This window comes from Nematolebias whitei, chromosome 4, assembly GCF_014905685.2.
Source record: "Nematolebias whitei isolate Nwh7 chromosome 4, NemWhi1, whole genome shotgun sequence".
Taxonomy (NCBI): Eukaryota; Metazoa; Chordata; class Actinopteri; order Cyprinodontiformes; family Rivulidae; genus Nematolebias; species Nematolebias whitei.
The window spans coordinates 21,793,767-21,807,000 of record NC_056501.1 but is presented as its reverse complement, the minus strand read 5'-3'; the positions used below and the strand labels follow the sequence as shown (position 1 = coordinate 21,807,000).

The following is a 13,234-nucleotide window of genomic DNA, read 5'->3' as shown; positions in this document are numbered from 1 at the left end:
CCCGCAGCCTGAGCGCGGCACAGAGTTGCCTTCAGGGCCCTTTCGAGAAAGCCTCACTTTGGGTCGCTTGAAGCATGCCTTCGCAGCACATGACGGCGGTAGAGGCTGTAAATCAGTTGACCGTAAAAAACATGACGCAACACGGAGATGCGCGTCCGCTCCCCGAACGTTACGCGAAGTGGCAGCGAGTGTGCGCTCTAGACAGATGGATGAACCATCTTATCAGCAGGTGATATATGCTGCAGTTCGCAGCTCAAACCCCCCCCCCCCCACCCCCCGTTTGGAGGAATTTTAGAGACGGTTCTGTCATGCCCAGAACAGATCTCGTTTCTTCATGCAGAGGTTCAAGAACTTCTGGTGAAAAATGTAATTTCCAGGGTTCCAGAAGGAGAAGAAAACACAGGGTTCTACTCTCATTACTTCCTGGTCCCAAAACGGACCAGAGGGATGAGACCCATTTTGGATTTGTCAATTTTCAACAGATCAATCCTGGAGAGACAATTTCACATGTTGAAAACCAGACAATTGTTAGACATCATTCAGCAAAACGACTGGTTTACCTCCATCGATCTGAAAGACGCCTACTTCCATATCCCGATCATTTCAAAGCACAGAAAGTTCCTGTGCTTTTCCTTTCAAGGGACCCAGTAGCAGTACAACAGACTCCCGTTCGGGTATTCCCTTGCGCCACGCACATTTTCAAAATGCTTGGAGGTGGCTCTGCAGCCGTTACACAGTGCAGGGATGAGAATTCTGTTTTATCTGGACGATCTGTTGCTGCTGACCCATTCCAGACAGGAGGCAGCAGCGCAAACTCTGACACTGACGTCACACTTGCAAAATCTCGGCTTCACCATAAACTGGAAAAAGAGTTCAGTTCTCCCGGCCCAGACGATCGTTTATCTGGGAGTGGAGCTAAACTCGGTCACTATGGGGGCTCGTTTATCACAGACGAGAACCGAAGCTCTAAAGGATCAACTCCGCCACGTGAAACCGGGCAGAGTGGTACCTGCTGTTTCTGTCATGAAGTTCTTAGGAACAATGTCGTCAGCTCACACGGTGATCCCGTTGGGCTTACTCCACATGTGACGTCTCCAGAGGTGGTTCGCTCGTTTGCGTGTGGATCCGGTGAGGCAGAAGAGACTGTTGATCGTTGTGCCCCCCTCCATGAGAAGCGACCTGAGACACTGGGGAAACCCTCTTGTTTTGTCAGAGGAAGTTCCCGTCAGCAGACCTACATCACATGTGTCAGTCTTCACAGACGCGTTCCTGTCAGGTTGGAGGGGGGCACATGCATGAGTCGAGCTGTGGATGCGCTGTGACCACCCCACACAGCAGCTCATATAAATGTTTTGGAGTGTCGCATGGTTTTGAACGTGAATCAACACTTTGCCTCTGTGCTGCGGAATCAACATGTGTTGATTCACACAGACAACAAGGTCACTGCTGCATACATAAACCGGCAGGGGGGTGTGCGCTCAGCCCAAATGTTACACATTACGAGACGGCTGCTTTGTTGGGCACACCAAAATCTGCTCTCCATCAGAGCAGTGTACATCCCCAGTTTTCTGAACAGGGGGGCGGATGTGATGTCCAGGGGTGGTCCGTGTCACGGGGACTGGACCCTCCATCCTGAGCTGATGGCTCAGACGTGGAAGAAATTTAGCAAAGTAGCCGTGGACCTGTTTGCAACACGAGAGAACGCTCAGTGTCAACTATGGTTCTCACTGAGCCCACGAGACGAACCACCGCTAGGGGTGGATGCGTTTGCCCACAGCCCGTGGCCCAAAATGCTTCTTTACACATTTCTCCCACTCCCTCTGATATCACGGTTTCTGAACCGAGTTCAGGAGGAGGGACTAACAGCTCTCCTGGTGGCTCCCGAGCGTGTGAATGCCCCATGGTTCCCAGTTCTACGACGCCTGTTATCGGGGCGCCCGTGGAAACTGCCGTGGAGGGAGAATGCTCTCCTCCAGGCGGGAGGAGCGATCAGGAGTTACCCAGAATTAGGCCAGCACCTTTGTGTCTGGCCACTGAGCGGATCCGCTTATAGAAGATGGGTCTCTCTCAAGAGGTTGTGCGCACAATCTAGGATTCATGTGCTGCATCTATCACAGCGCTGTACACATCAAAGTGGATAGCTTTTTAGCGCTGGTGTACGGAGAAAGGTGTAGAGGCCACCTCATGTCCACTAGGTGGCGTGCTGTCCTTTCTGCATCAGCTGATGGACAGAAATCCGGCATTCAGTACAATTAAAACGTACGCTGCAGCCATCTCTTCTTATCACGAAGGTTTCGGGGACAGAACATCTTTTAATCATCCGCTGATTAAGCGTTTTTTTTTTAAGGTGTACAGAGACGCAGGCCTGTTTCATGCCCACTTGCTCCGCAGTGGGATTTAACGCTGGTTATGCGAGCCCTGATCAAAGCTCCATTCGAGCCACTAGATCAGGTTCCGATTAATTTGTCTCTTAAAGCAGCCCTGCTGTTGGCCTTAACATCCGCTAAGAGGGTGAGTGATTTATCTGTCCTCTCTGTCGCTCCGTCTTGTCTCAGAATTCAGGCTGATGGTAGCTCAGCTGATCCGAGGCCTAATCCAGCGTTTATGCCTAAAAACATCATAAGCTCGTTTAAATCAAGAGCGATATCGTTGGAGGGATTTTTTCCCTCCTACCCACAAATCAGAAGAAGAAGCATCTTTCCATCTTCTCTGCCCTGTACATGCGTTGACGTGTTACGTAACACGCACGGCGGCATTGCGTCAGACTCAACATTTGTTTGTGCACTATAGAGACGCATCTGCAGGTCGCTCGTTATCCACCCAGCGCCTGTCACACTGGCTGTGTGAGGCCATTTCTGAAGCCTACAGAGCATCAGATTTAGAGCCTCCTGACAACCTCAGGGTGCACTCGACCAGAGGTATCGCATCTTCGACTGCTTTGCATAATGGTATGTCAGTGCAGGATATTTGTACTGTGGCTGCGTGGTCAACACCCTGTTCATTTATTCGCTTTTATTTACGTGATGTGACTGCTCGTTCCATGACACATTGTGTCCTTACTGCCTTAACAGAATGAATATTATTATTGTTTCATGAAATCTCATTTAAACTCGCATATGACTGCATGCATATACAGTGTGAGATGTTATCAGTCACAGGTTGTGACTGCTGTTCTTGTTCTATTGTCACTAATCAGTTCATGACTATTGTCATCAATCAGTTCATTTGATTAATAATCAGTTCATTTATTATTAATATGTTCATATTGAAGAGCCATGGATCTGCTCTGTTCACGGCCTTTTCAGCCTCTCCTCTTTTTCTGTTGAAAACCTTTCCGGGGCGTTCATGCACTCGGAACGCATAAATTACTCAGTGCGCGTCTGTGCATGGTGCGCGTAATTATGCAATGCGTAATTACGCACATGGAGAGCTGAGTGACTAGATGTTTTTTGGGCAAGCGGGTGCTTCTTATGGTGTTCGAATGGACCCAGTGAGGCGGAGACTACATCTGCTTCGCCCTTAACCCACCAGCGACAGCCTTAAAGGGCGAAGCCTATACGAAATAGAACGTTGGTTACGTACTGTAACCCCAGATTCTATGAGTATAGTCATAGCCCTTTAAGCATCGGGCCTCACTGGCTCCTAAATGGCTGAAGAAAAAGCTATTTGGGAGCCGATTACCCGCTCTTAACGTAATTTATACGGACTGGGTGGGGCCCACACGACAGGTGGGCGTGGACTAATTTTTTCAGTGCAATGCTTTGCATGACGGGATAAACCCACCAGCGACAGCCTTAAAGGGCTACGCCTATACTCATAGAATCTGGGGTTACAGTATGTAACTAACGATTTTAACAGAGGGTGAGTGGAGCAGAATCTATTCAAGGGCAGATAAATCTGACAATCATCAGCATAACAATGAAATGAAAGGCCAGGAAATGTGGTCAACCATGACATAATTATACTTTTGTTTTAATATTTAGTCATTTTCATATTTTTAATATCACGGTTGTCATCAATAAACTGCAACCTTAGACTCTACTGCAACAGTTTCAATTACATTATGAGTATAATGAAGGGTGAATATGAACTTCAAACTATGTGAAAGTTGATCAAAAATCATTTAAAATATCTTTTTAACTTTTCACACAAGACAAACTTACATCACTAAAATATAACAAGGCGTAAAGCAGCCCGGAGTAGAATGCAACTTCTCACAATCCTAAAATTATTAATTTTGTTGCTCAACGTTTTGTTCTCATTGTTATTTTTTGTTAGGTTATTGTCCAGTACAATCCCCGGCCGCCACAGAGTGAGATGTCGCACTAAGATCAGCCGCCTGACGTATTAATCTGCACGAACACTGTTTCTACTGCAGTTTGGGTATGTTGTGATTGAACCGTGTCTTGTTTCGGTACAACATGCCAGTGTTACAGTTTTGCTTAAACACGTTTGATTTTTTTTTTCATATACTGTACTTTAAATGGAAGTGAACTATATTGTTACATGATGTAAATATTTTTCCATGTAATATGTAAAAATAGTTGCTTCAAAAAGCTTTTTTTTAATCTGATGTACTGTACTCGACAAGCTCCAAAATCTGTTTACATAATATCTATTATATTTCAATTTGCAGCTTAAGTTTAAATCATTAAACTTTGCATTTCTTAGCTATCATTACAGAATTGTTTTAACACGGGCCTTTAAACTTCAGGTAGTCTGTTTTCAAGTATGATTTAATTTAGCAGCTACCTGTATTAGACATACAGTGGTGCTTGAATGTTTGTGAACCCTTTCAAAATGTTCCATATTTCTACATAAATATGATCAAAACATAATCAGATTTTCACACAAGTCCTAAAAGTAGATCAAGAGAATCCAGTTAAACAAATGAGACAGAAATATTATACTTGGTCATTTATTTATTGAGGAAAATTATCCAATATTACATATTTATGAGTGGTAAAAATATGTGAGCCTTTGCTTTCAGTACCTGGTGTGACCCTCCCTTTGCAGCAATAACTGCAACTAAACATTTCCAGTAACTGTTGATCAGTCCTGCACACACCGGCTTGGAGGAATTTTAGTCCATTCATCCATACAGAACAGTTTTACTCTGGATCTTGGTGGTTTCTTCACATTAGCTGCTTGCTTCAAGTCCTTCCACAACATTTGGACTGTATTAAGGTTGGGACTTTGACTTGGTCATTCCAAAACATGAACTTTATTCTTCTTGAACCATTCTTTGGTAGAACAACTTGTGTGCTGAGGGTCATTGTCTTGCTGTATGACGCACCTTCTCTTCAGATTCAGGACAGATGTTCTGACATTTTCCTTTAGAATTCTCTGATATAATTCAGAGTTTATTGTTCCATCAATGATGGCAAGCTGTCCTGGCCCAGATACAGCAAAACGGGCCCAAACCATGATACTGCCACCACCATGTTTCACACATGGGATAAGGTTCTTATGCAGGAATGCAGCGTTTTACTTTCTCCAAACAGAACACTTTTTATTTAAACCTAAAAGTTCTATTTTGGTCTCAACTGTCCAACAAAACATTCTTCCAACAGTCTTCTGGCTTGTCCACATGATCTTTATCAAACTGCAGATGAGCAACAATGTTCTTTTTGGAGATCAGTGGCTTCCTTCAGCCCTGCCATGCACACCATTGTTGGTCAGTGTTCTCCTGATGGTGAACTCATGAACATTAGTCAATGTGAGAGAGACCTTCAGTTGCTTAGAAGTTACCCTGGAGTCCATTGTGACCTCACCAACAATTACACACTTTGCTCCTGAAGTGATCTTTGTTGGTCGAGGAGGGTAACTGGTCTTGAATGTCCTCCATTTGTACACAATCTGTCTGTGGATTGGTGGAGTCCAAACTCTTTACAGATGTTTTTGTAACCGTTTCCATCCTGATGAACAACAACTCTTTTTCTGAGGTCCTCAGAAATCTCCTTTGTTCCTGCCATAATACACTTACACAAACATGTTGTGCAGCCTTGTTGTTGTTGTTGTTGTTGTTGTTGTTGTTGTTGTTGTTGTTGTTGTTGTTGTTGTTGTTGTTGTTGACGTTTTATTGGTGGTTGGCAAGAAACGTTGAGGTTGCATTACCGCCACCTACCGGTATGGAGTGTGTCTTAAAATGTTTCTTTTATTCTATGCTGTATTCTGTTAATCACCTTTGTTTTCCAGAAAAATCTAATTAAAATCTGAGTACTTTTACTATCTGAATTTCCCTGTAGTATATTTATTAAATTAAACTTTTCTTTCTTTTCCCTAAATTCTTCCAACATTAATCTCCTGTCTATCACATATCTTGTGCATAATAAAATAATATGTTCTATTGTCTCGTTTTCTCCACAATATTGACAGTTTCCTGTATTGTGTTGCTGTAGTCTGTATAGCGAACTGCTAAGTCCATTGTGTCCAAATTTTAACCTTGTTAATAGTTTCTCCTCTCCTATTTTTTCTTCCTACTCTCATTTTTCCTACTCTTTTTTTGAATCCTGTAATACCACCTTCCTTTATCTTCATCCCATTCTTTCTGCCACATTCCCTCAATTTTTGTTTAATTATACTTTTTGCTTCTGATTTGCTTCACTGTAAAATTAACTTGTCCTGTTGTTGCCTTTTTTGCTTCCCTATCTGCTATTTCATTACCCTTAATCCCAATGTGAGCTGGAACCCAAATAAATATAACTGTTAATCCCATCATTTGTATCCTGAATAATATTTGCTGTATTTCTATTAAAATGTCTGCTCTACTGTCTGAGTGGTTGTATTTTAGACTGGTTAATGCTGAACTAGAATCTGAGCAAATTATTGTTTTTAAAGGTTTAATTTCTTCTATCCATTGTATTGCTAATAATAATGCTAATATTTCTCTTGTGTATACTGATAACCCATTTGTAACTCGTTTTCCTTGTCTTATCTGAAATTCTGGTATAACAAAGGCTATTCCTATTTCTCCAGTTAGATTTTTTGATGCATCTGTAAATATCTGAATATGATTATAGTCGTTGTTTATATATATCTGTACTGTTTGAATTTAAAATATATCCTTTATCCTTCTTCTTGTCTAAAAGAGTTAAATATACTCTTGCATCTGGTAGGATCCATGGTGGTACTGCTGGCAAAGGCACCACTGGACTAATTCTTAAGTTGGTTATTTGTAATTCTTTTGCCTTTCTATTAATTACCCATCCAAAACTCCTTGTCTCCTTTTTCTCTTTTTCCCAACATGGTTTTAAAGTTTCTATTGTCGGATGGTTTGACTTATTTCCTTGTAAACTGATCCAGTAGCTTATAGCTAATTGTATTCTCCTTAATTCTAATGGCATTTCTCCCATCTCAACTTTAATTGCTGCTATAGGGGTGGTTTTGAATGCTCCAGTACAAATCCTTAGCGCTTGATGTTGAATACTGTCCAGTGTTTCCAGATGTCTTCGCTGCTGACCCATAAACAATACTTCCATAATCTATATTTGATCTGATCAAACCTATGTAAATTCTTTTTAACGCCCCTCTTTCTGCCCCCCAATCACTTCCTGCTAAATATCTCATAATGTTTAGAACTTTTTTACATTTATCAATAATTTCTTGTATATGAATATTCCATGTTATTTTCTCATCAAACTGTATTCTTAAGAACTTTATACATTTTACTTGTTCTAATTCTTGATTATATAATTTAATTTTAACATCCTTTATCTGTTTTTTCTGCATAAACATCATCAACTTTGTTTTTTCCACAGAGAATTCAAACCCCCGTTGATATGCCCATTTCTCTATTTTAACAATAGCATCCTGATTTTTTTAGCAGTAAAATCTACATTACGTCCCCTTTTCCAAATGGCTCCATCATCCGCAAAAAGCAAACAGCCCATTCCTTAATCAGTTTGTGCAAAAACATTATCTATCATTATAGAAAACATTATTGGGCTTATAATGCTGCCCGAAGAGCAGACTTTGATAGATCCCTGTTCTTTAAATCAAACAGGGTGCAAACTCACACCTGATCATCATCCCATTAATTGAAAAACACCTGGCTCTAATTTCACCTTCAAATTAACTGCTAATCCTAGAGGTTCACATACTTTTTACCACTCACAAATATGTAATATTGAATCATTTTCCTCAATAAATAAATGACTAAGTATAATATTTTTGTCTCAGTTTAGCTGGGTTCTCTTTGTGTGAAAATCTGATGTTGTTTTAGGTCATATTTATGCAGAAATCTAGAAATTCTAAAGGCTTCACAAACATTTAAGCACCACTGTATTATCGATTTGTAATGAATCAATCAATTATTTTTGGATACTATCCGGTAATTCAGTCAAAAATAAAAACAACAGGTTTGATGCCTCATCTTAAATACATTAGTTTTTTGTTGTTTTAGTAATGGCTGGTGTTGCAACTGTATATATTTTTTTATCCAATAAAATTAAATATCTTGCATCTCTTTTGTGTGTGTTTTTTTATTGGGTGAAAATGGCACCTCTGTTAATCAGTCCTGTAGCCAAATGCCTCATCGTCTTATTTAGTGACGGACGTGAATGAACGAACAAAACTCCCACTGTCCTGACCTCTTATTTAGCAAAACTAGAAGGAAAAAAAATGAAGTTGTGACCCCCCCCCCAAAAAAAAAATTTGCAAAGAAGCCAGATGTTTTGGGGCTTTTAATTTATTTCCAGTTATTTCATCGAGTAGACAAACAGCAGCTTGACATGTTGGTGGAAGTCATCTAGGCGTGGTACACAAAAACTGATCATCAAGCTGAGGGGGCAGATTTGGTCCATTTGTTTTGGTTCTATTTTATTTTAAGTGTTCGCGGTGTTTAATAGACATAGCTGGCAGTGTACAGAGACTTCATGGAGGCCTTGTCAGCTGTGGCGGCAGGCTTGTACTCTCCTTTGGAAGCCAAGCCGTTGATCTGATCAGAGGACGGAGAAGGGCAAAGTCAAATGTGAGTGTTAATGATCAGCCAGATAACATGAACTGCATGAGTGCAAGACTGAAGAGGCGAAAAGCTTTTAGAAATCAATGATTTACCAGACGACATAAAGTTGAGTACATCAAGATAAGTAACTTAATCAACAGTTCTGACTCGTTGATAGTGATTTGATAATGAAAACTCAACATCTGGACGTCTCACCTTGGCCCTCTGGCAGAAAACCTGCTGGGCTGCTGCCTTGTTGGCAGCTTTGCCCATCCACGCTGAAAGAGCAGACGCCTGAAGTGCTCGTCCGTAAGAGAAGGTCAGCTTCCAGGGGCGACAGAGGGCCACCTGGTTGATGGCATTCAGGTTGAGGGAGGCCTCCTCCTCACTCTGACCACCAGACAGGAAGCAGATGCCTAAAAGAACAAGCAAACACACAAATAGCACTTGCATTCTAGATAGCCATTTTTAAAAACGGATTCATTATGGGGCTGAAAAGCTGATCATATGAGTCTCACCAGGCACTGCAGAGGGGACAGTGCGTCTCAGAGTCATCACTGTGGCCAAGGCAACATCCTCCGGGGTGTATTTCTTAGTGCAGGAGTGTCCGGCAGTGACCATGTTGGGCTTCAGCAATGTGCCCTCCAGGTACACGTGGTGGTCCGACAGAGCCTTGTAGACAGCAGCCAGGACCTAAAGATGCAAAGATGTCAGTCACTTTTGTGTAGTGGGGAAAACATCTCCAGTTTTATGTACCACACCAACCTTTTCTGTGACGTACTGGCACCGCTGCAGGTCGTGGTCACCATCAGGCAGGATCTCTGGCTCCACGATGGGCACCAGGCCGTTCTGAGGGAGATCAAATCAAATGATTAAACACTAATAAGATCACTGAGGAATGCAGAAAACAAAGTCCAGATGCATTTGATTCAACTTGCTATGATCGCTACTATCTGCTGGCCAGTACTGAAGATAAATGATAAAAAACACACCTGTTGGCATATACTGGCGTATCTGGCAAGAACATTGGCGTTCTCTGCTATGGCGAGTGCTGATGGGCAGCTGCCCGAGATCTTCAGCACACACCTCCATTTAGCAAAGTCGCAGCCGTCCTTCTTATACTGGGCGCATCGCTCTGAGAGGCCGTCAAGACCTAAACAAACCATAAAACGATTCATTCAAAATATTCATTTTTATTTGTCAAACGTTCTTTTGGTTTACCTTGTGTGGTGGTCTCTCCATCTGTTCCAGCGAGAGCAGCTGTGCCTTTGTCGACCTACACCCATAAAAAACAAAACACAAGTCAGAGTCATCTGTAAAACGAGATCATGGTTGTTCTTAAAGACTTAAATGTCTTACCTTGATGCCAACAACAATCCCCTTCTCCTTGATGAGCTGGGGGAAAAGCTTCCCGCTGTCTGACTTCTGGTAGAGCGTCTCGTGGAAGAAGATGACCCCGCCTATGCTGTTGGCGATGGAGGGGTCAGAGGAGAAAAGGATGTCGCGGTAGAAGCGGCGGTTCTCCTCAGTGTTCTCCACATTGATCTTCTGCAGCCGCTTGGCCATGGTGCCTGGACGAGGACGGCGTTCATTTATTTTTCAGCTGTTACACCAAATGCAGAAACAAGAACCGAGATTGAGGCTCACCTGTCGATTCATCTGCAGCCAGGATCCCCTTTCCTGTAGCCACAATCTTCTGGGCAATGTCAGCCAGCTCCTTCTTCTTCTCCGGGGACAGCGCAGGGAACTGATGAGTCATCCTGGTAGAAACAACAATAGTTATTAAACTGAGAGCTGTACAACAAAAGACTTGAGCAGGTATGAGGAAGGTTCAGCCATTTCTAATCAACTCCGCATACAACGTCCTGCTTCTCCTGCACCACCATGGCAGTTAAATATTTGGCTTGCATGGTTGAACTTTGGCCTTCAGAAACAAAGTTCTCCTTCATGATGCAACATTCATTCATAGTTCATTTGAAGCTGCTTGCTAAGTTCACTCAATGCTTTCTGCAGAGGAATGCATTGAAAACAGCTACAAGTCAAGTTTAAGAGCTACAGAGTTATAAGTTTTCTTAAACAACAGGCAGCACAAACCCACATGATAAACACTGAGATGTATCTGCAGGAAACATAATTAATACACATTTGGACAAATGAGGTTATATTAAGCTATTGTAAGAACTTTTCAGTATAAAATACCCACTGATTTTTTAAAATAAATCAGAGAAAAAGTTGTGCAAAAGCATGTGCAAACCCACATGAAAAGCTGCACAGAACAGAGCAAGCCTGCAGAAAAAATGCAAACAATTTTAACACTAAAAATTTAGAAAGCGTCTTACTTGTTGGTTTTGTCAGACAGAGACGATGGTAAACACACTTTGCCTCCCAGAGGTGATCAGCCTGATGAATCAGACTGAAAGTGAGTGAAAAGCTGTTTTTATGGTTCGGTTGGAGGCGGTGGGGGGAGGTGCTGGTGATGTGGCTCGGGAGGGGGGCGGCTGTCCCTCTGCTGAAACAATTGGCCCCAGTCATCTGACACACCTCAGGGGCGGGTTGTGGACTTTATGGTTCATATCAGGGCCTGGACTGGGCTGGAAAACATGACAGTTTGTGAACCAGCTCCGCCTCCTGATCACTGACTTGAGAGGCCTGTTGAAATGTTGCACTTCAGGTTTGTGGTTCTGTTCCTGCAGAGTCAAATGCAGACATTCACACAAGCAAATAATGTACTACTATTTTCACAGCTACACTTTTTAACTTTCAACCCATAAAATGGGGCAGAAACTTATGGTAAAAAGGCATTTACCAAGGAGCCCAACCATTTTATATATTTAAGCCTAAATATGCTATTGCCAGTCATTATCACTTCCATGAAATCTGATCATGTTGCATGTGTGTGTATGCCTTGGTTTTGTTACCTTTTTAGAATCCTTTATGGTATATCCTGATGTATGCTCAATAATCTAGGTAGAAAAATCTAAAAAAGTTAAGTCAGCTTTGGACGGGTTCAAAAAACAATGTGTATGTGTATGGTATACACATATGCCTCGTTAGGACCACTAGTCCTTCTGGGGACCGAAGCACCGTCCTAGCGGAACACCATTTTGGGGTTAGGGGTTAGAGCTTGTTCAAAACATTGGCATTGACTGTTAGTTTCAAGCAAGTCAGTTCCTAGCAAAATCTCTCACGAATAACTGGATGGATTTTAATAAAACTCAGAAAGTATTTATTGGATTACACTGGATCTAATTGACTTTTGAAGTGGATTCAAGATGGCTACCACAGCTGAATGACTATAACTACAGATATTGTGGTAGCAGCCAAGTGTCAACCCTGTTACATTTACTTGCGCTAACAGAGAAAATAAGATCTTTGTTTAATGTGATAAACAATCTTTCAAGAAATGCTAGTTTCACTTTACCCATTTATCATCACTGATTTTAAGTCATTGCGACAATTAAATTATCAATAATTTTCAAAGTTATTTTGATTCCTGTAAAGCTTCTTAAGCCCCCCCCCTCATTTGATGTTGCACAGACTCAGCCCCAGCTTTATAGGAAATACAGCTTTTAAAGAACCACTAGTGCTCATTTTGAAAGAAAAAGATGCAGGTATGTCCAGTTGTCAGATCCCTTTTACTTTTCGTTCAACCTTTATTTATAAAGGTTAATCCCAGTGAGCCTCCGGGACTCATTTACATTTACTTTACCATACAAAACAAACAAACAAAAAACACAAAAAACTTTTCCTCATTTCTCTTTCCTTAAAGTCAAAGAGCACAAAAACTTTTAAGTCTTCCCTCAGCGTTATAAAACCTAAAGCCTTCTTTAAATGAGCATATAACAACGTAAACAGTTTTAGCCAATTTTACTTTCTTTTGCAGAATTACTTTTCAAAAAAGGACCATTTAAATGTTTATGTTTTTTTCATTATAACTGTCAAAGCGTACTTTCTGCACACACCAAGAAGCATTTATTGTTCCAGTGGTTTAAATTTGATCTAAAGCTAAATTTGAACACCACCTTCATGCCAAAGCGTCTCGTGCATGAACTGTTTTTTACTTCGACAACTAAAACTGACATCTGTCAACTCACGCATGCAGCGTATCACAGCAGATAGGGATCTTGGACCCCACAAGGCTGGGCTTGATTTGTAACTCGCAAATAATGACAAGAGATCCTTTGCACAATCTGAACTCTGCACTCTGTGCAAGGTCCTTTCTAATATTACAGCTCAGAGTTCAGTCTTTGAGAATTTGTTTGCACATATTGTACTTTAATCTGAAACTTA

General features: G+C 41.7%; 1 protein-coding gene across 1 annotated transcript; it reads right to left on the bottom strand.

The window, feature by feature from the left end:
- Nucleotides 1-8,666: 8,666 nt before the first annotated feature.
- On the bottom strand, nt 8,667-11,379 carry aldob (aldolase b, fructose-bisphosphate). Its single transcript, XM_037675306.1, has 9 exons — nt 11,284-11,379; nt 10,592-10,704; nt 10,304-10,515; nt 10,166-10,220; nt 9,937-10,097; nt 9,710-9,793; nt 9,463-9,637; nt 9,161-9,360; nt 8,667-8,938 (listed from the first exon to the last, which is right to left on the bottom strand). The coding sequence occupies exons 2-9, from the start codon at nt 10,701-10,703 to the stop codon at nt 8,843-8,845; spliced, it is 1,095 nt and encodes a 364-aa protein (XP_037531234.1). The 5' UTR covers nt 10,704; nt 11,284-11,379; the 3' UTR covers nt 8,667-8,842.
- Nucleotides 11,380-13,234: the final 1,855 nt, after the last annotated feature.